Source organism: Nerophis lumbriciformis, linkage group LG31 (assembly GCF_033978685.3).
Source record: "Nerophis lumbriciformis linkage group LG31, RoL_Nlum_v2.1, whole genome shotgun sequence".
Classification (NCBI taxonomy): domain Eukaryota; kingdom Metazoa; phylum Chordata; class Actinopteri; order Syngnathiformes; family Syngnathidae; genus Nerophis; species Nerophis lumbriciformis.
This window is the reverse complement of record NC_084578.2, coordinates 6,669,575-6,693,534: the sequence shown is the minus strand read 5'-3', so window position 1 is coordinate 6,693,534 and position 23,960 is coordinate 6,669,575. Positions and strand designations below refer to the sequence as shown.

The 23,960-nt window shown below is 38.5% G+C and overlaps 1 protein-coding gene across 2 annotated transcripts in view; it reads left to right on the top strand.

Annotated features, from left to right (window-relative positions):
* Positions 1–23,960, top strand: part of thsd7ba (thrombospondin, type I, domain containing 7Ba) — a 518,989-nt gene that overhangs the window by 475,235 nt on the left and 19,794 nt on the right. For both annotated transcript variants that reach the window (XM_061926051.1, XM_061926050.1), the window contains exon 24: positions 19,798–19,893. In XM_061926051.1, the coding sequence (XP_061782035.1) occupies positions 19,798–19,893 (96 nt within the window). The remainder of the gene's footprint in view (positions 1–19,797; positions 19,894–23,960) is intronic.

The window sequence follows — 23,960 nt, the reverse complement described above, 5'->3', positions numbered from 1 at the left end:
CTTACAGTACAAGGTCTGCTTTCATTAGGAGGTCGACTGCTAAGATGTTCACATATTCCCATTTAGATAAAGAATGTTTCGTTTTTTTGTGTCGTTCCCGCCATTACCTGGTCTAAATTGGCTGTCAAAGTGTCCCGACTTGTCGGATGACCTACTCAGACGTCTCATGTCCAGGTGAGAGGCATTATTTATGATCTAGAATAAACTGGCAGGCATAACGTATTTTCTCTTGCCTTTAGGGGACACACATTTATAATAACATTTAATATTTACGTATTTTGACCATTTTAAGCATGTGTGAGAGGCATGATTGATGATCTGGAATAAACCTGCAGGGAGCAGGGAAGCAAAGAAACAACAGACCACTCGACGATGTAAACACAGAAGTGATACAAATAGTTTGTCTGCGTTAGCACTTATAATAACAGTATCACTAATACTTGGTTCATATTCAAGTCATGAAATGTATTTTGAGTATTGTTGGCGCTTTTTGAAAGGTTATTTATCGGATTTTATGGGCAGAATAGTGTCTTTTATTTATTTAATATTTAGAATTAATTTAAAAAAAAACATCCGTCCTGAATGTCTTTCATAATAATTCCCCTTTAAGACTGCATATGCACAATTTTACTGATAGTAAATGCTAGTTTATAGTTTGCACACGCTTTGTTGGGATCTTATTCGATCAGGCGTTGTCTGTTCTAACCTCATTAAACATTTCTCATCAGTACACAACAAATCACTTTAAGGTTTTAAAAAAAAAATAATAATGCAATACTTACTTTCCCGGGTGATTAATTACATATACTAAAGAGTAATTCCGTTGGTAATTGAAAGTAATTTTCCCAACACTGATTAAATGACATATTTAATTGTATTCTAACAAGGGTGTGTTTTACCTCCCATTTCCACTGCACACATGGCCCAGGATGCATTCTGAGGTGAATTGAAGCAGTCGTTAATTGAAAGTGCTTACAGTTATCCCCACTTGTGTTGGACTGCCGGTGCTCAGGAAAAATCCAATTGTTGTTGTAACAACGTTCCATCGTTGGAGTATTCATTCTTTCGGAGACTATTACAGCTTCTTCAAATATTCCCCCTACAAAAACTAGTGACTGCCTAATAGAAGTTGTTTCCATGAGATATTTATTTCCCATCCATTAGAGTTCCACTTTCCTTGACGCTCGCTGTGTTTTCTCTATCTTTTATGTAACTGACCTTTTTACTCGTATATATTGTATGATAATGCATATTTATATTGGTATCGTGGAAAAGGCAATTGTACAATGCAAGTCTTTATGTGCGCCCGAGGCCTCGTGTATAAAGGTTTGTTGCGTCAGCAAGGGTGAACTTTCACTGCATACGTTGGTACTTTTAGAAAATTGCACACTCTTTCAGCCATCTGCAGAGTTCACGCGAAGGTTTTCGGAAACTTCAGAATCAGCAAGGCGCGATGGTGTCACTAGCATCAGGGGTGCACAAACAAAATCGCGATTCTTATTCATCTCAATTGTAAATTATTTATTAATTTTCAAAAATCGATCAAATAAAATATACATATATATATATATATATATATATATATATATATATATATATATATATATATATATATATATATATATTTATATATATATATATATATATATATATATATATATATATATATATATATATATATATTAATGTATGTATGGATATATATATAAGTCAATTAATGTTTGTCAAAAATCAGCCATCTGCAGAGTTCACGCGAAGGTTTTCGGAGACTTCAGAATCAGCGATTGTGTCACTAGCATCTGGGGTGCACAAACAAAATCGCGATTCTTATTCATCTCAATTGTAAATTAATTATACATTTTCGAAAATGTATAAAATAAAATATACATATATATATATATATATATATATATATATATATATATATATATATATATATATATATATATATATATATATATATATATATATATATATATAAGTCAATTAATGACTTGGCGGGCCAATTTAGAACAGAAATACCATGGTCCGTAAACCAGGCACGGGTAGATTTTGCGCTGTGTGCAGGCGCCAAGTCCTGTTGGAACTTGAAATCTCCATCTCCATAGAGCAGGTCAGCAGCAGGAAGCATGAAGTGCTCTAAAACTTGCTGGTAGACGGCTGCGTTGACACTGGATCTCAGGAAACAGAGTGGACCGACACCAGCAGATGACATGGCACCCCAAACCATCACCCAACCATGCAAATTTTGCATTTCCTTTGGAAATCGAGGTCCCAGAGTCTGGAGGAAGACAGGAGAGGCACAGGATCCACGTTGCCTGAAGTCTAGTGTAAAGTTTCCACCATCAGTGATGGTTTGGGGTGCCATGTCATCTGCTGGTGTCGGTCCACTCTGTTTCCTGAGATCCAGGGTCAACGCAGCCGTCTACCAGCAAGTTTTAGAGCACTTCATGCTTCCTGCTGCTGACCTGCTCTATGGAGATGGAGATTTCAAGTTCCAACAGGACTTGGCGCCTGCACACAGCGCAAAATCTACCCGTGCCTGGTTTACGGACCATGGTATTTCTGTTCTAAATTGGCCCGCCAACTCCCCTGACCTTAGCCCCATAGAAAATCTGTGGGGTATTGTGAAAAGGAAGATGCAGAATGCCAGACCCAAAAACGCAGAAGAGTTGAAGGCCACTATCAGAGCAACCTGGGCTCTCATAACACCTGAGCAGTGCCAGAAACTCATCGACTCCATGCCACGCCGCATTAACGCAGTAATTGAGGCAAAAGGAGCTCCAACCAAGTATTGAGTATTGTACATGCTCATATTTTTCATTTTCATACTTTTCAGTTGGCCAACATTTCTAAAAATCCCTTTTTTGTATTAGCCTTAAGTAATATTCTAATTTTGTGACACACGGAATTTTGGATTTTCATTTGTTGCCACTTCAAATCATCAAAATTAAATGAAATAAACATTTGAATGCATCAGTCTGTGTGCAATGAATAAATATAATGTACAAGTTACACCTTTTGAATGCAATTACTGAAATAAATCAAGTTTTTCAAAATATTCTAATTTACTGGCTTTTACCTGTATATAAGTCAATTAATGACTGGCAAAAATCAGCCGTCTTCAGAGTTCACGCAAAGGTTTTCGGAGACTTTAGAATCAGCGATGGTGTCACTAGCATCAGTGGTGCAGAAACAAAATCGCGATTCTTATTCATCTCAATTCTAAATGAATTATTAATTTTCAAAAATCTATAAAAAAATATATATATATATTTATACGCAATATAACTAAAACTATTCTTACTTACCAAAACGTCCCATGTGTAATGTCTGTAGGAGTGTTTTCATGTTCATTTGCACGTGCTATCATAATGTTATAAAACTAGCATTAGCTGCCATGCTAACACGTTTACGAGTGTCTGTGTTAGTATTATTAACCTACAACGGCATTCTTTTTATACTGTTCCAGTTTCACCAATTCCTCAGTAAATTCACCAAAACGTCACCGTGGAGTTATTGAGTCTGTTTAGCTGATTGGCGAGCTAGCTTCCGCAGCTAGTGGGTCCATGACGATGACTTCTGTTTTGCTTGATCCGCCGTTTTACTGCCCTGTTAAAAACACGTTTGGAAACAATTAATGTATGTAATTTACTATGTAAATTACTCATTTCGCAACGTATATATCTTATAGTCCTGTGTGGCTAATATATGGAAAAGATTGTTTTCTTCTAAAATTTAGTGGGTGCAGGTCTATAGTCCAGAAAACACCCCGGCCACCAAGTGAGGTAACAATATATGACTTCATTACTTTTTCCCAACACTCCACACCACAGCGGGGGCCACAGTTCACAGCGTCACGTACTGTAATTATGCGGCTTTCACTAAACTGAGGCAAAAGGTTAAATGCTGATTTGCAGCGTTGTTAATAGCGTTAATAATGGCTTTGCTGTAGTAATTTAAAATTGATACACAGGCCATTATTAAAAAGGTCAATATTCCAATCGTAAAAAAAGGCCATAGCTGTTTCATCACATGCCAGTGAAATATTGAGGACCTGCTTTATGTCTGACTCAAGCTGCTTTACATGTGAATACTGTCCATTTTGACTTGTTTTTTTTTTTTTGTTTTTTTGCCTATCGTCCACGATCATTATGGGAGACATGACGACGGATGTATTATTTATTTAATGCATTTTAAATATTTTAAAAAAATTCTCCCTATAGAGATGTCAGGTTCAAACACTGATGACATCTATTAAACAAGACAAGAAGCAAAGAATTAAACAGAGACATAATTCAATTTGGTATGGTTACTTCAAAAAAGGGTCATTAGAATAATACACAAAGCGTGCTACTATGAACATACCAATCCATTATTTATAAGTTCTAATGTGTGAAAATTTTCAGATATTGTGTTTTTAAAAACAGTGGAAATTAAAGCTGCAAGCAGCATTGGTCGGGCCCGCATATTTGGCAGGTGCTAGACCTAAGTGTCCCAATGCTTTTGTCCAGTTTTCGTCCCAAGTGTCCCAATACTTTTGTCCAGTTTTAGTCCTAAGTGTCCCAATACTTTTGTCCAGTGTAGGTGTCCCAATGCTTTTGTCCAGTTTTCGTCCCAAGTGTCCCAATACCTTTGTCCAGTTTTAGTCTTAAGTGTCCCAATACTTTTGTCCAGTGTAGGTGTCCCAATGCTTTTGTCCAGTTTTCGTCCCAAGTGTCCCAATACTTTTGTCCAGTTTTAGTCTTAAGTGTCCCAATACTTTTGTCCAGTGTAGGTGTCCCAATACTTTAGTCCAGTGGTAGTCCTAAGTGTCCCAATACTTTTGTCCAGTTTTAGTCCTAACTGTCCCAATACATTTGTGTAGTGGTAGTCCGAAGTGTCCCAATACTTTTGTCAAGCTGTAGTCCTTAGTGTCCCAATACTTTGGTCCAGTGTAGGTGTCCCAATACTTTTGTCCAATTGTCGTCCTAAGTGTCCCAATACTTTTGTCCAGTGTAGGTGTCCCAATGCTTTTGTCCAGTTTTCGTCCCAAGTGTCCCAATACTTTTGTCCAGTTTTAATCCCAAGTGTCCCAATACTTTTGTCCAGTTTTCGTCCCAAGTGTCCCAATACTTTTGTCCAGTTTTAGTCCTAAGTGTCCCAATACTTTTGTCCAGTGTAGGTGTCCCAATGCTTTTGTCCAGTTTTCGTCCCAAGTGTCCCAATACTTTTGTCCAGTGGTAGTCCTAAGTGTCCCAATGCTTTTGTCCAGTTTTCGTCCCAAGTGTCCCAATACTTTTGTCCAGTTTTAGTCCTAAGTGTCCCAATACTTTTGTCCGGTGTAGGTGTCCCAATGCTTTTGTCCAGTTTTCGTCCCAAGTGTCCCAATACTTTTGTCCAGTGTAGGTGTCCCAATGCTTTTGTCCAGTTTTCGTCCCAAGTGTCTCAATACTTTTGTCCAGTTTTAGTCCCAAGTGTCCCAATACTTTTGTCCAGTTTTCGTCCCAAGTGTCCCAATACTTTTGTCCAGTTTTAGTCCTAAGTGTCCCAATACTTTTGTCCAGTGTAGGTGTCCCAATGCTTTTGTCCAGTTTTCGTCCCAAGTGTCCCAATACTTTTGTCCAGTTTTAGTCCCAAGTGTCCCAATACTTTTGTCCAGTTTTCGTCCCAAGTGTCCCAATACTTTTGTCCAGTTTTAGTCCTAAGTGTCCCAATACTTTTGTCCAGTGTAGGTGTCCCAATGCTTTTGTCCAGTTTTCGTCCCAAGTGTCCCAATACTTTTGTCCAGTGTAGGTGTCCCAATGCTTTTGTCCAGTTTTCGTCCCAAGTGTCCCAATACTTTTGTCCAGTGGTAGTCCTAAGTGTCCCAATACTTTTGTCCAGTTTTAGTCCTAAGTGTCCCAATACATTTGTGTAGTGGTAGTCCGAAGTTGTCCCAATACTTTTGTCAAGCTGTAGTCCTTAGTGTCCCAATACTTTGGTCCAGTGTAGGTGTCCCAATACTTTTGTCCAATTGTCGTCCTAAGTGTCCCAATACTTTTGTCCAGTTTTAGTCCCAAGTGTCCCAATAGTGTTGTCCAGTTTTCGTCCAAAGTGTCCCAATACTTTAATCCAGTTGTCGTCTTAAGTGTCCCAATACTTTTGTCAAGTTATATTTCCAAGTGTCCCAATACTTTTGTCAAGTTTTATTTCCAAGTGTCCCAATACTTTTGTCCAGTTTTCGTCATAAGTGTCCCAATATTTTTGTCCAGTTTTAGTTCTAAGTGTCCCAATACGTGTGTCAAGTTTTGAAATTATGTTTGGAGTAAAGAACAACAGCCTTCCAGCTTGTATTCTTAAGTTATTTCAATTAAAAGGAGAAAACAATAATTTACGGGGGATATTGCTTTTTGAAATAGGTAAAGTAAGAAGGAATATAAAATACAAATTTATTTCAGTTTTAGGAGTTAAATGGTGGAACATGCTCAGTGATGAGTTGAAGTCATGTAGTTCTTTGTTAAGATTCAAGAAAACCTAGAAAGGTGAAATAATTGAAAATTATAAAATATAGTAACAATTACTTGCATCCCATTGATTTTTTTTTGATTTTTTTTTTAACGTTGATGTTCCAGGCAATCTTATTTTCAGTGAAGGTTTAGGATAGGCCAGGGGTCAGCAACCTTTACCAGTCAAAGAGCCATTTTGACCAAATTAAAGAAAACAATGGGAACATAAACACAACAGAACAAATACCCAGAATCCCATGCAGCCCTAACTCTTCCGGGCTACATTATATACACCCCGCTACCAAACCCCGCCCACCTCAACCGACGCACAGAGGGGGGAGAGGGGGTTGATGTGTGAGGGAGCAGGGTTGGGGTGGGGGCGGGGTTTGGTGGTAGCAGGGGTGTATAGTGTAGCCCGGAAGAGTCAGGGCTGCATGGGATTCTGGGTATTTGTTCTGTTGTGTTTATGTTGTGTTAAGGTGCAGATGTTTTCCCGAAATGTGTTTGTTATTCTTGTTTGGTTTCTGGTTCAAAGTGTGGCGCATTATTAGTAAGAGTGTTAAAGTTGTTTTATATGGCCACCGTCAGTGTAACCTGTGTGGCTGTTGACCAAGTATGCCTTGCTGTCACTTGCGTGTGCAAGCAGCAGATGCATATAACAAGAGACTGGGCTGGCACGTTGTTGATACAGATTGCAGGGGGTGCTAAATGCTGTACCATCATGGCACACCCTTATTATTATAGTAAGGGTGAAATTCGGAGAATATTAATCCCTGGAGTTTTCTGCGAGAGGCACTGAATTCCGGAAGACTCCAGGGAAAATCTGGGGGGGTCGGCAAGTATGCAGCTGAGCCGCATCAGATTGATCAAAGAGCCGCATGCGGCTCCGGAGCCGCGGGTTGCTGACCCCTGGGATAGGCAAATATAAGCTTTGGCTTCAGCCTATTCCTTTTTCGGTCATTCTTTTTCTTTTTTTTCTTTTTGTATGTAAATGTGTATGATTGTTAAATATGTCTAGTCTATACTGTTACTCAGGTCACACAAAACGGTTGATGGTTGATTATACGACCGAAATAAACTAATTTCATTCATTCAATTTGGCTCAATTTGAGGAGAGACGCTTGGGCATCTGTACATTTGTACACTGTCATTACGCTCTGCCAAAAGATTGTACGCTTCCCCCTTTGTTTGGACTTTCTCTGACCACATGACAACAGCTGCTTCTAAGGGACAAGGGTCGTAAACAGCCATCGCCTTGGATTACAACAGTTCAAAAGAAAAGGTCGTAAACAGTTCACAGAAAAGGTCGTAAAAGAGTTCAAAAAGAGGTTCGTAAAACAGTTGAAAAAGGAGGTTCAAAAAGAGGTCGTCTGGAACTTGGCCAAATCCTGCCTTCTCTCTGCTTTGTAGTCCTTGGGTTAAAACAATATTGTTTTGTTGATTACAATACTTAGACTTCTTTTTTATTGTCATTCAAATTTTAACTTTACAGTACAAATAAGAACGAAATTTTGTTGCATTAGCTCATGGTAGTGCAGGATAAAAAAGCAATAAGGTGCAGATATAAATAAATAGATTACTGTACAGATAAATATATTGCACTTTTTCATATGCATCCACGTTTATGGATGTATGTTATATTGTTTTTTTATTCCAGCGAGTTAATCAATTTTGGGGGGAGTTGAGGGGATAATTTAATTATGATGCGTTCAAGAGTCTTACGGCTTGAGGGAAGAAGCTGTTACAGAACCTGGAGGTTCTGCTTCGGAGGCTGCGGAACCTCTTTCTAGAGTCCAGCAGTGAAAACAGTCCTTGGTGGGGGTGGGAGGAGTCTTTGCAGATTTTCTGAGCCCTGGTCAGGCAGCGGCTTTTTGCGATCTCCTGGATAGGAGGAAGAGGAGTCCTGATGATCTTTTCCGCCGTCCTCGCCACTCTCTGGAGAGACTTCCAGTCTGAGGCATTGCAGGCTCCAGTCCAGACAGAGATGCTGTTATACATGAAATACATGAAAGAAAACAGAACACCTTCATGTTGCTTCCCCCCCTACACAGTGGAGTTTTACAAGCATTCTTCTTGGTAGGTTCAAAGACAGCTTTTGCTTCTCACCGGGCACTCAATGTAACACAAAGTTTTTATGATAACTTAGAAACAATTATTCTAACAAGAGCCTCGGGAAAAAAAGCATCCAAACACCTCCATTTGGGGCTTATAAACATGATGTAAGTATAATGTAGTGACAGGCACATGTATGATAACATTTAATATTTACGTATTTTGATCATTTTAAGCATACGCTGCGCATTCATTTCATGATTGGGTGTAAAAACAGCTTCCACACTGCAAAAACTGAAATCTAAGTATGATTAAATATCTCAAATAAGGGTGATATTTGCTTATTTTCTGTCTGATAAAATAATTCTTCTCACTAAGCAGATTTTATGTTAGAGTGTTTTACTTGTTTTAAGTGTTTTGGTCCTAAATGATCTCAGTAAGATATTACAGCTTGTTGCTGAGATTTGATGACCTATATTGAGTAAAACATGCTTGAAACTAGAATATCAACTGTTGCAAAGCTGTGTCGTCAACACTCACAAGTATAAAACTACTTTTTTAAAGTTATAATTTCTTACTTCAAGCATGGGGTGAAAAAAATCATGATGCCGAGCGCATATCATTATGACAAGATAATGGCACTAGCATTTACTTAATTAGGGCCCGCAATGGCCCATTGCAAAAGGACTCCCACAGGGAGTCCTTATGCAATGGGACATAAGGACCTATTGAATTTCTAAGGTTTTATTATTATTATTATTATTATTATTATTATACCGGCCGCCTCTTCGAGCACTAATTTGACCCACTTAACATGCTTCAAAACTCACCAAATTTGACCCACACATCAGGACCTGTGAAAATTGTCTTTTAATAAAAAAAACAAACTGCAAAAATCAAAATTGCGCTCTAGCGCCCCCTAGGAAAAAAAAAAACTAGACTGCCTGTAACTCCCACTAGGAAGGTCGGAAAAACATGAAACAAAATCCTCTATGTAGGTCTGACTCAGACCTAACTTTCATTTAAGAATATTTTTCAATATATTTAGCAAAAAGGTCCAAAAAAAATTTCTACCAAGAAAAGTGCACTTGTTATTAGTGAGAATATACTTATTTTAAGCTATTTTGGGGTTCATTGAGATTAGCTAATTAGGGCCCGCATGGCCCATTGCAAAAGGACTCCCAAAGGGAGTCCTTATGCAATGGGACATAAGGACCTATTGAATTTGTAAGGTTTTATTAGGGCCCGCATGGCCCATTGCAAAAGGACTCCCGAAGGGAGTCCTTATGCAATGGGACATAAGGACCTATTGAATTTGTAAGGTTTTATTCTTTATTATTATTATACCGGCCGCCTCTTTGAGCTGTAATTTGACCCACTTAACATGCTTCAAAACTCACCATATTTGACGCACACATCAGGGCTGGCGAAAATTGCCGTTTGATAAAAAAACCAAACCCCAAAAATCAAAATTGCGCTCTAGCGCCCCCTAGGAAAAAAAAAACTAGACTTCCTGTAACTCCCACTAGGAAGGTCGGAGAGACATAAAACAAAAACCTCTATATAGGTCTGACTTAGACCTAAATTTCATTAATGGTACATTCTCGGGCAAAAATCAACAGGAAGTTGGCAATTCCCCCTTTAAGACAAAAAAGTACTAAAAACAGTCAATTTTGCCTCTTTGAGCTGTATTTTCACCCTCTTAACATGCGTCAAAACTCACCAAACTGAACACAGACAATAGGACTGGCTAAAACTGTGATCTAATGAAAAAACCTAACCCCAAATCTAAAAATTGTGCTCTACCGCAATTTTTTTATAAAACGCAGAAATAACTGCTCCTCGGAAGAAAAAAATGACAAAACTGCCTGTAACTCCCACTGGGAAGGTCGGAGAGACATGAAACAAAAACCTCTATGTAGGTCTCATTCGACCTACATTTCATAAATTGACAACTCCCAGCAAAAATCAACAGGAAGTTTGCTAATCCCCCTTCAAAACAAATTTTTTGTAAAAACCGGTCACCTTCCTTCAAAAACGAACTCCTCTGAGCGCGTTTGTCGTTTCGCCTTCAAACTAACACAGGAGAGAGATTGAACCCTTGTGATTACAATGACAGAAGCGCTTTTTTTTCTAACTGCTCCGGTTTTGATTTTATGACCCTTCAAAAACCCGCTGCGCTGATGCTGATGCGCTGCTGTTTTTTTTAAGATGGCTGCTTAAAAGCAGGAGGCACCAGCGTGCCCACACAATGCAGACAAGGTAGGTACACTAGACAAAAGTCTTGGGACACTTCAGACTAAAAGTAGACAAAAGTATTGGGTCACTTATGACTATCACTGGACAAAAGTATTGGGACATTTAGGACTAGTTTTACTTGTTTTGGAAAGTCTTGACAAGCCGAATTTTCTTGTTCTATTGGCAGATAATTTTGCTTAGTTCAATTAAAATACCCCTAATTTTTGTGGGGGGGTTTTCTTGTTTTTGAACACTGACTTTTTGCAGTGCATGAAATGCTCAGTCATTCACAAAAAAAGGACGGAGCGAGGGTCACCACTTTGTGAACAAATGTGTGAGTAAATTGTCAAACAGTTTAACATTTCTTAACAAGCTATTGCAAGGAATTTAGGGATTTCACCATCTACGGTCCGTAATATCATCAAAAAGGTTCAGAGAATCTGGAGAAATCACTGCACGTAAGCCATGACCTTCGATCCCTGCATCAAAAAGCGACATCAGTGTGTAATGGATATCACCGCATGGGCTCAGGAACACTTCAGACAACCTCTGTCAGTAACTACAGTCCGTCGCTACATCTGTAAGTGCAAGTTAAAACTCTACTATGCAAAGCCGAAGCCATTTATCAACAACACCCAGAAACGCAGAGCTCATCTAAGATGGACTGACGCAGGGTGTGAAAGTGTTCTGTGGGCTGACAATTTTAAATTGTTTTTTTTGGAAACTGTGGACGTCGACCAAAAAGGAAAAGAACCATCCGGATTCATTGTATTCTGTTTTTATGTGCAAATTACACAACGTGCCAACTTCACTGGTTTGGGGTTTTTGTATGATAATCAAATTCGTCGGCCGTTACAAGCGGCCCTTTGAGGGCAGCCGTCGTTCCATATGGCCCTCAATAAAAACGAGTTTCAACAACAATTTTGCTAATACTTCTGTCATATTCAGGCCATGAGATGTAAACGGAGTATTTTTGGCGCTTTTTAGATGTTTTTAGAATGCTTTAACCCTTGTGTCATGTTCATATTGTTGTTACTCAGCCAGCGTTTGTGGGTCTGATGGACCTTTTAATGCCTCACAATCAAACACTTTTATGTTAAAATACTGAACAGATGTTTACCTTATCCCAATAAACATCTGTTCAGTATTTTAACATAAAAGTGTTTGATTGTGAGGCATCAAAAGCCACAAAATGCAACGGGTCCATCAGACCCACAAACGCTGGCTGAGTAACAACAATATGAACGTCGCACGGAAAATTTCTCTGGCAGTTTCTGCATCCCACGGGGATTCTTCTTTTGTGTTTCTGCACCTGCGGTTCCCACACAAGGTTGCAACATTATTTGTCAACACTGTCTGCTCTCATTTTGTCGCACATTTGGCGCTCTGATGTTCTGTGTACCTACAGTCTGTCCTCCTCCTGTCTAGGCCTGCTGTGTGTGTGTGTGTGTGTGTGTGTGTGTGTGTGTGTGTGTGTGTGTGTGTGTGTGTGTGTGTGTGTGTGTGTGTGTGTGTGTGTGGTACACAGAACATCAATTTCCACACTTCTATTAGCCCCGGGTCCAGTGGACCCAGACATCTTATATGTAATAGAAATGTGTAGGGGGGGGTGTATGGTGTGTGGTCATTAAATATGTATTCTGATATATGTTCTTCACAGAAAATGAGCCAAAGTCAGTGAGTTTCTGTCAGGTTCAAACACTGATGACGTCTATTAAACAAGACAAGAGGCAAAGAATCAAACAGAGACAAAATTCAATTTGGACTCAATATATTGAGGAGAGTCGTCTTTACACTCTACCCTTGCACAGTATCTTAGCACGCTCTCCCAAAAGATTGCATGCCTCCTTCTTTTATTTCGGACCCTCCCCGACCACATGGCCACCGCTGTTTCCAAAGGACAAAGGTCGCAAAAAAGTTCACAGAACAGGTCGTAAACATTTCACAGAAAAGGTCAGTTCAAAAAGAGTTCCATAAAATAGTTCAAAAAGAGTTCGTAAAATACTTCAAAAAGAGGTCCATAAAATAGTTCAAAAAGAGTTCGTCTGGAAATTGGGCAGATCCTGTCATCTCTCCGCTTTGAAGTCCTTGGGCCAGAACAACATCCTTCTGTTGATTACCATACATGAGAGAAAACAGAAAACCCTTCATGCGGCTCTCCCCATTACACAGTGGAGTTTTACGAGCATTCTTCTTGGTAGGTTTCAAAGACAGCTCCCGTCCCCCTGCTAGGAAACTCACTTCAACACAAAGTATGGTGATAATTTAGATAGTAATAATTCTGACAGTTTCAGTTTGAAAAATTAATTAATTGTATCATTTTTCTTTTAATAAATAATGAAAACGGGTCCTACAGACCCGAACACCACACAAGAATAGAGCGCTCCCATTAGCTGTGGTGTTAGCCACCTCATACTTGCTGTATTTTACGATTTAGAATGCATTAAAAAAAATTTAAAAAATAGTGTCTTACATGAGGATTGTGAATGATTGGCAACCATTCAAAAAAAAAGCGCGGTTCCCCTTTAAGTCGCAAATTCCTAACAAGATGGATTTTTCCGTGATACCTTTTTTTTTCTTCTTTTTGTGTGTGGTTAAGACGCAGCGCTGGTTTTCTGCTCCGCCGCTCCCAGTCTGTGGAACGCTCTCCCTGACCACCTGAGGGCACCACAGACTGTGGATGCTTTTTAAAAAAGGCTTAAAAACCCTTCTTTTTTTTAAAAAAAGCCTTTTTTTAGATACATGCATACTAGTTCTAGCTATTTGGCTGTTCTAGTTTTTATTCTTATTTATTTTTTATTATCTTTTTATTTTATTTTTATTTGTAATACACTGTAGCACTTTGAGGTTGTTTACTCGATGTAAAGTGCTTTTTACAAATAAAATCTATTATTATTATTATTATTATTATTATTGGTTGCGTGAAAGTCGATGGGCGAACAGGGAACGTTCATTTTTTTCACCGAAGCAAATGAGAGAATAGTGATCTAAGTGTTGTTTTTCCTGTTTTATCAAATAATCCTGCCCTTTTCCTCTCGCCGCACTTTGATGTTCCGAATAAACCGCATTCTTCCTCACTAATTAGCCACTCTTAACTAAAAAATGTCAAGTACTTGGCATTTCATTTAATGCCACCCGTCTTGTTAAATCTGGCATTTTTAATCTGATCTTTATTCAATGTTTTTTTTTTGTGCTTGATGATGATAGTTATTATTTCTGTGATGCGGGAGTGTCAAACTTGTTTTTACTGAGGGCCACATCAGTTATGGCCGCTTGTAACGGTGATTAATATATGAATTAGTTTCTGCAGGGCCGGCCCGTGGCATAGGCCGTATAGGCAAATGCTAAGGGCGCCGTCCATCAGGGGGCGCCATGCCAGTGCCACAAATGTTGGAGAAAAAAAAAAGAAAAAAAAAAGTTGGTACTATTATTTCTAAATACAAAAAATAATCTCACGTTAATTAAAATGCAAAGTAAAGCCTATTTAATAGAAATATTATTTGTTACAACATTACGCCCCCCGCACGGTGCGCCCCCTCCCTTCCCGTATCATGACTCTTTTTGGACGTCACCACATCAAAAAATCAACACAAGATGTCAAAACGGCCAAAACTGTCAGGTGCCCATGGAAGAAAAAAGAGAAAAGAAGAGGAGGAGAAACGAGAAAAGACAGAGGTAGCAGGTAGGTAACGTTAGCCTACATGAAATTATTTGTCTGTTACAGAATGTAAGGTCTATTCAGGTGTACTGGAGAGGAGGCTACGCCGGATAGTCGAACCTCGGATTCAGGAGGAACAGTGTGGTTTTCGTCCTGGTCGTGGAACTGTGGACCAGCTCTATACTCTCGGCAGGGTCCTTGAGGGTGCATGGGAGTTTGCCCAACCAGTCTACATGTGCTTTGTGTACTTGGAGAAGGCATTCGACCGTGTCCCTCGGGAAGTCCTGTGGGGAGTGCTCTGAGAGTATGGGGTTTCGGACTGTCTGATTGTGGCGGTCCGCTCCCTGTATGATCAGTGTCAGAGCTTGGTTCGCATTGCCGGCAGTAAGTCGGACACGTTTCCGGTGAGGGTTGGACTCCGCCAAGGCTGCCCTTTGTCACCCATTCTGTTCATAACTTTTATGGACAGAATTTCTAGGCGCAGTCAAGGCGTTGAGGGGATCCGGTTTGGTGGCTGCAGGATTAGGTCTCTGCTTTTTGCAGATGATTTGGTCCTGATGGCTTCATCTGGCCAGGATCTTCAGCTCTCACTGGATCGGTTCGCAGCTGAGTGTGAAGCGACTGGGATGAGAATCAGCACCTCCAAGTCCGAGTCCATGGTTCTCGCCCGGAAAAGGGTGGAGTGCCATCTCCGGGTTGGGGAGGAGATCTTGCCCCAAGTGGAGGAGTTCAAGTACCTCGGAGTCTTGTTCACGAGTGAGGGAAGAGTGGATCGTGAGATCGACAGGCGGATCGGTGCGGCGTCTTCAGTAATGCGGACGCTGTATCGATCCGTTGTGGTGAAGAAGGAGCTGAGCCGGAAGGCAAAGCTCTCAATTTACCGGTCGATCTACGTTCCCATCCTCACCTATGGTCATGAGCTTTGGGTTATGACCGAAAGGACAAGATCACGGGTACAAGCGGCCGAAATGAGTTTCCTCCGCCGGGTGGCGGGGCTCTCCCTTAGAGATAGGGTGAGAAGCTCTGTCATCCGGGGGGAGCTCAAAGTAAAGCCGCTGCTCCTCCACATCGAGAGGAGCCAGATGAGGTGGTTCGGTCATCTGGTCAGGATGCCACCTGAGCGCCTCCCTAAGGAGGTGTTTAGGGCATGTCCGACCGGTAGGAGGCCACGGGGAAGACCCAGGACACGTTGGGAAGACTATGTCTCCCGGCTGGCCTGGGAACGCCTCGGGATCCCCCGGGAGGAGCTGGACGAAGTGGCTGCGGAGAGGGAAGTCTGGGCTTCCCTGCTTAGGCTGCTGCCCCCGCGACCCGACCTCGGATAAGCGGAAGAAGATGGATGGATGGATGGATGGAATGTGATAGTAACCTGGCTTTTTAGCATTAAGCTAATGTTACATGATTCGGCAATTGCTAATCAATAAATAGCTAGTTCTGTTTTAACGTCGGGTTAATATTGTGGAGGGGGCTAAATTATTATGGAAAATAATAATGTAACGTTAGATAATTACAGTACTCCCACCTTACATTCCTCAGGGACATTTGTATTAGATCTTTTAAGCAGGTGTTTTTTGTTTACATTATTGCCTTCTGGTTAGCTAATGTTTGCCCTGCAGGTAATAGTCACTTTTCCACCCCTTTATATATTAGGTATAGTTGTAAGTAAAAAAAAAAGGTCAAAGACAAAGCTATTCGGGTTCTTGTGAGTATATACACTTCACTGCCGATGTGGGGGGGGCGCCACCTAAAATCTTGCCTAGGGCGCCAGATTGGTTAGGGCCGGGCCTGAGTTTCTCCATTTGATTATTTTGCATATATTTGTATCTGTACATTTCACAGTAAAAAAAAATTGGCAACGAAGTCACCAAAATATACAGTGAATGCTTTTTTTACGGGGAAAAAAGGCAGCTCATAATTTTTTACCGTAATGACGTGGCGGGCCACTTAAATATTGCAGCACATGACATAAAATAATTTGGCGGGCCCCTTAGATTAATTTGGCATATGACATAAAATGATATGGCAGAGCACTTTAAATATTGTAGCATGTGACATAAAATAATTTGGCGGGCCACTTCAATTAATTCCACATATGACATAAAATGACATAGCGCGCAATTTAAATTAAAGCAACATATGACATAAAATTATGTAAATGAATCGTCATATGACAAAATGATGTGGCGGGGCCACATTAATATTGTAGCATATGACAAAAAATAATTTGGCGGGCCACTTAAATTAATTTAGCATATGACATAAAATTATATGGCAGAGCCACTTTAAATATTGCAGCATGTGACATAAAATAATTTGGCGGGCCACTTCAATTAATTAGGCATATGACATAAAATGAGGTGGCGCGCAATGTAAATTAAAGAAACATATGACATAAAATGACGTGAGGGGCCACATAAATTAATCGGCATATGACAAAATGATGTGGCTGGCCACGTAAAATATTGCAGCACATGACATAAAATAATTTGGCGGGCCCCTTAGATTAATTTGGCATATGACATAAAATTATATGGCAGAGCCACATAAAATATTGTAGCATGTGACATAAAATAATTTGGCGGGCCACTTCAATTAATTCCACATATGACATAAAATGACATAGCGCGCAATTTAAATTAAAGCAACATATGACATAAAATTATGTAAATTAATCGTCATATGACAAAATGATGTGGCGGGGCCACATTAAATATTGTAGCATATGACATAAAATAATTTGGCAGGCCAATTAGATTAATTTGGCATATGACATAAAATTATATGGCAGAGCCACATAAAATATTGCAGTATACAACATAAAATAATTTGGCGGGCCACTTCAATTAATTGGCATATGACATAAAATGACGTAAATGAATCGTCATATGACAAAATTATGTGGCTGGCCACGTAAAATATTGCAGCACATGACATAAAATAATTTGGCGGGCCCCTTAGATTAATTTAGCATATGACATAAAATTATATGGCAGAGCCACGCAAAATATTGCAGTATACAACATAAAATAATTTGGCGGGTCACTTCAATTCATTCGGCTTATGACATAAAATGAGTTGGCACGCAATATAAATTAAAGCATCACATGACATAAAATGACATAAATGAAATGGTTGGCCACGTTAAATATTGCAGCATGTGACATAAAATAATTTGGCGGGCCACTTCAATTAATTCGGCATATGACATAAAATGACATAGTGGGATATTTAAATTAAAGCAACATATGACATAAAATGACGTAAATTAATCGTCATATGACAAAATGATGTGGCGGGCCACTTTAAATATTGCAGCATATGACATAAAATAATTTGGCGGGCCACTTAAATTAATCGGCATATGACATAAAATGACGTAAATGAATCATCATATGACAAAATGAAGTGGCTGGCCACATAAAATATTGCAGCACATGACATAAAATAATTTAGCGGGCCCCTTAGATTAATTTGGCATATGACATAAAATTATATGGCAGAGCCACATAAAATATTGCAGTATACAACATAAAATAATTTGGAAGGCCACTTCAATTAATTCGGCATATGACATAAAATGACGTAGCGCGCAATGTAAATTAAAGCAACATATGACATAAAATGACGTGAGGGGCCACATGAATTAATCGTCATATGACAAAATGATGGGGTGGGCCACTTCAATCAATTCGGCATGTGACATTTAACGCAAAATAAATTAAATCAGCACATGACATAAAATGACGTGAGGGGCCACATCAATTAATTCGGCATATGACGTATAGCGCAATATAAATTAAAACAACATATGACATAAAATGACGTGAGGGGCCACGTAAATTAATCGGCATATGACAAAATGATGTGGCGGGCCACCTTAAATATTGTAGCATGTGACACAAAATAATTTGGCGAGCCATTTCAATTAATCGGCATATGACATAAAATGACGTGGCGCACAATATAAATTAAAGCAGCACATGACATAAAATGACATAAATGATGTGGTGGTGGGCCACTTTAAATATTGCAGCATGTGACATAAAATGATTTGGCGGGCCACTTCAATTAATTCGGCATATGACATAAAATGACATAGCGCGCATTATAAATTAAAGCAACATATGACATAAAATGACGTGAGGGGCCACTTAAATTAATAGTCATATGACAAAATGATGTGGTGGGCCACTTCATACAATTTGGCATGTGACATATAACGCAAAATAAATTAAATCAGCACATGACATAAAATGACATGAGGGGCCACTTCAATTAATTCGGCATATAACATATAACGCAATATAAATTAAAGCAACATATGACGTGAGGGGCCACATACATTAATCGGCATATGACAAAATGACATGGCGGGCCACTTAAAATATTGTAGCATATGACATAAAATAATTTGGCGGTCCACTTCAATTAATTCGGCATATGACATAAAGTGATGTAAATTAATCGTCATATGACAAAATGATGTGGCGGGCCACTTAAATATTGCAGCATGTGACATAAAATAAATTGGCGGGCCACTTCAAATAATCGGCATATGACATAACGTGATGTAAATTAATCGTCATATGACATAAAATAATTTGGCGGGCCACTTAAATTAATCGGCATATGACATAAAATGACGTGAATTAATCGTCGTATGACAAAATGACGTGGCGGGCCACTTTAAATATTGCAGCATGTGACATAAAATAATTTGGCGGGCCACTTCAAATAATCGGCATATGATATAACGTGATGTAAATTAATCGTCATATGACAAAATGAGGTGGTGGGCCACAGAAATAATGTAGCATATGACATAAAATAATTTGGCGGGCCACTTCCATTAATCGGCATGTGACATAAAGTGATGTAAATGAATCGTCATATGACAAAATGATGTGGCGGGCCACCTTAAATATTGCAGCATATGACATAAAATAATTTGGCGGGCCACGTCAATTAATTCGGCATATGACATAAAATGATGTAGCACGCAATATAAATTAAAGCAACATATGACATAAAATGACGTAAATTAATCGTCATATGACAAATTGAAGTGGCGGGCCACTTTAAATATTGCAGCATGTGACATAAAATAATGCACTTCAATTAATTCGGCGCAATTAATGAGGTGGCGCGCAATATAAATTAAAGCAACATATGACATAAAATGACGTGAGGGGCCACGTAAATTAATCGGCATACGACACAAAATGATGCGGCATGCCCGAATAAAACGAGGCATTGTTTACACCTGTGTCCTGAACTATTATGTGTGGGTAGCGCAGGGCCGGTGAATCCCCTTCGGAGCCTGACAACGGGGCCGCATGGTCGATAGCAGCCGCTAATGAGCATGGTCTGCTTGTGCCACAGGAGGCCAATGCCACAGTTACCAGTGGAGGACGGGAGGATGGAGCAATAACGAGAGAGCGGTGTGGTGTCAGCGCTCAGACGGACTCATTGTCACAGGTGAACACTCCGTCCTTCAAAATGTGCATGCGAGTATGAATATGTTTAAAGTCCGTGTTGGTGCCAAACACCCCCGTGTCTGCAAGTGCATCAATATGCATGATCAAGGGTTTGCATAGTCTATATATATATATATATATATATATACATATATATATATATATATATATATATATATATATATAGACTATGCATATATATGAGAACATATCATAATAATATAATGGATATATAATCAATAATTAATATAATTGGACATTAAAAGTATGTTATATACTTCCGGGACGACCTTCTTGTTGGCATCTACTTATATGACCCGATGGAAACAACCTTCCCTAGTCATAGTGCAAAAAAAAATAAAAAAAATCCAACCAACACAAAATGTCAACACACATGGTCACACATAACACAACCTGCTCACTGAACTTTGTGGATATTATAAAAAATGTAAATTCACCATAAACAATTTTAAATCATTACAATGCATGATGGGAAGCATTTTTAATTGAGTTATTGTGTGCAATACACTTTACTTTGTTGAAATAATTGTCCGCAGAATTCAATATCACCAATTTCATACATCATCCAGTCGAAATAGTTCCACGTTGTTATGTTGTATATGACCCGATGGAAACAACCTTCCCTAGTCATAGTGCTAAAAAAAATATAATTCAATAAATAAATAAAAAACGGGAAAAAATCCAACCAACACAAAATGTCAACACACACATTATAGGTTTGTGGATATCATAGAAAAAAATGTCAATTCACCATAAAAAAAAAATGTAAAAGCCTTACAATTGCATTCGGAGAATAATAAAAGGTCACGGACCTGAATTACTTGCCTTGTCCACTTGATGGCGACAAAACAGTCGCACTGAACGCAAAAAATGTCAATTCACCATAAACAATTTTAAACTATTACAATGCATGATGGGAAACATTTTTTTATTTAGTTATTGTGTGCTGGACACTTTACTTTGTTGAAATAATTGTACGCAGCTTTAAATATCACCAATTTCATACATCATCCAGTAAAAATATTTCCACATTGTTGGCATTCACTTATATGACCCGATGCAACAACCTTCCCTAGTCATAGTGCAAATATATATATATATATATATATATATATATATATATATATATATATATATATATATATATATATATATATATATATATATATATATCCAACCAACACAAAATGTCAACACACATGGTCACACATAACACAACTTGCTCACTGAACTTTGTGGATATTATAAAAAATGTAAATTCACCATAAACAATTTTAAATCATTACAATGCATGATGGGAAGCATTTTTAATGTAGTTATTGTGTGCAATACACTTTACTTTGTTGAAATAATTGTCCGCAGAATTCAATATCACCAATTTGATACATCATCCAGTCGAAATAGTTCCACGTTGTTATGTTGTATATGACCCGATGGAAACAACCTTCCCTAGTCATAGTGCTAAAAAAAATATAATTCAATAAATAAATAAAAAACGGAAAAAAATCCAACCAACACAAAATGTCAACACACACATTATAGGTTTGTGGATATCATAGAAAAAAATGTCAATTCACCATAAAAAAAAATGTAAAAGCCTTACAATTGCATTCGGAGAATAATAAAAGGTCACGGACCTGAATTACTTGCCTTGTCCACTTGATGGCGACAAAACAGTCGCACTGAACGCAAAAAATGTCAATTCACCATAAACAATTTTAAACCATTACAATGCATGATGGGAAAAAAAAATGTATTTAGTTATTGTGTGCTGGACACTTTACTTTGTTGAAATAATTGTACGCAGCTTTAAATATCACCAATTCCATACATCATCCAGTAAAAATATTTCCACATTGTTGGCATTCACTTATATGACCCAATGCAAACAACCTTCCCTAGTCATAGTGCAAAAAAAAATAATATATATATATATATCCAACCAACACAAAATGTCAACACACATGGTCACACATAACACAACCTGCTCACTGAACTTTGTGGATATTATAAAAAATGTAAATTCACCATAAACAATTTTAAATCATTACAATGCATGATGGGAATAATTTTTAATTTAGTTATTGTGTGCAATACACTTTACTTTGTTGAAATAATTGTCCGCAGAATTCAATATCACCAATTTGATACATCATCCAGTCGAAATAGTTCCACGTTGTTATGTTGTATATGACCCGATGGAAACAACCTTCCCTAGTCATAGTGCTAAAAAAAACACTTCAAAACCTTACAATTCCATTTGGAGAATAATAAAAGGTCACAGATCTGAATTACTTGCGTTGTCCACTTGATGGCGACAAAACGGCTATATTGAACGCAAAAAATGTCAATTCACCTTAAACAATTTTAAACCATTACAAAGCATGATGGGGGGAAAAATGTATTTGGTTATTGTGTGCTAGACACTTTACTGTGTTGAAATAATTGTATGCATCATTCAATATTACCAATTTAATATATCATGCAGTAAAAATAGTTCCACATTGTTGGCATCTATTTATATGACCCGATGGAAACTTATATGACCCGATGGAAACAACCTTCCCTAGTCATAGCGCAAAAAAAATAATCCAACCAACACAAAATGTCAACACACATGGTCACACATAACAATACACTTTACTTTGTTGAAATAATTGTCCGCAGAATTCAATATCACCAATTTGATACATCATCCAGTCGAAATAGTTCCACGTTGTTATGTTGTATATGATCCAATGGAAACAACCTTCCCTAGTCATACTGCTAAAAAAATAATCCATCCATCCATCCATTTTCTACCGCTTATTCCCTTTGGGGTCGCGGGGGGCGCTGGAGCCTATCTCAGCTACAATCGGGCGGAAGGCGGGGTACACCCTGGACAAGTCGCCACCTCATCGCAGGGCCAACACAGATAGACAGACAACATTCACACTCACATCCACACACTAGGGCCAATTTAGTGTTGCCAATCAACTTATCCCCAGGTGCATGTCTTTGGAAGTGGGAGGAAGCCAGAGTACCCGGAGGGAACCCACGCAGTCACGGGGAGAACATGCAAACTCCACACAGAAAGATCCCGAGCCCGGGATTGAACCCAAGACTACTCTGGACCTTCGTATTGTGAGGCAGATGCACTAACCCCTCTGCCACCGTGAAGCCCTAAAAAAATAATATTAAATAAATTTAAAAAAAACGGAAAAGAATCCAACCAACACAAATATCATAGAAAAAAATGTTAATTCACCATAAAAAAATGTAAAAGCCTTACAATTGCATTCGGAGAATAATAAAAGGTCACGGACCTGAATTACTTGCCTTGTCCACTTGATGGCGACAAAACAGTCGCACTGAACGCAAAAAATGTCAATTCACCATAAACAATTTTAAACCATTACAATGCATGATGGGAAACATTTTTTTATTTAGTTATTGTGTGCTGGACACTTTACTTTGTTGAAATAATTGTACGCAGCTTTAAATATCACCAATTTCATACATCATCCAGTAAAAATATTTCCACATTGTTGGCATTCACTTATATGACCCGATGCAAACAACCTTCCCTAGTCATAGTGCAAAAAAAAAAAATCCAACCAACACAAAATGTCAACACACACATTATGACACACAACACAACCTGCTCACTTAACTTTGTGGATATTATAAAAAATGTGAATTCACCATAAAAAAGTTTAAAACCATTCCATGTCCATTCAAAGAATAGTAAAAGGTCACTGACCTGAATTACTTGCGTTGTCCACTTGATGGCAAAAAAACGGTCGCATTGAACGCAAAAAATGTCAATTCACCATAAACAATTTTAAACCATTACAATGCATGATGGGGAAAAAAAATGTATTTAGTTATTGTGTGCTAGACACTTTACTTTGTTGAAATAATTGTACGCAGCATTAAACATTACCATCGTCCAGTAGAAATAGTTCCATGTTGTTATGTTGTATATTACCCTATGGAAACAACCTTCCCTAGTCATAGTGCAAAAAAAAATAAATCCAACCGACCCAACATGTCAACACACACATT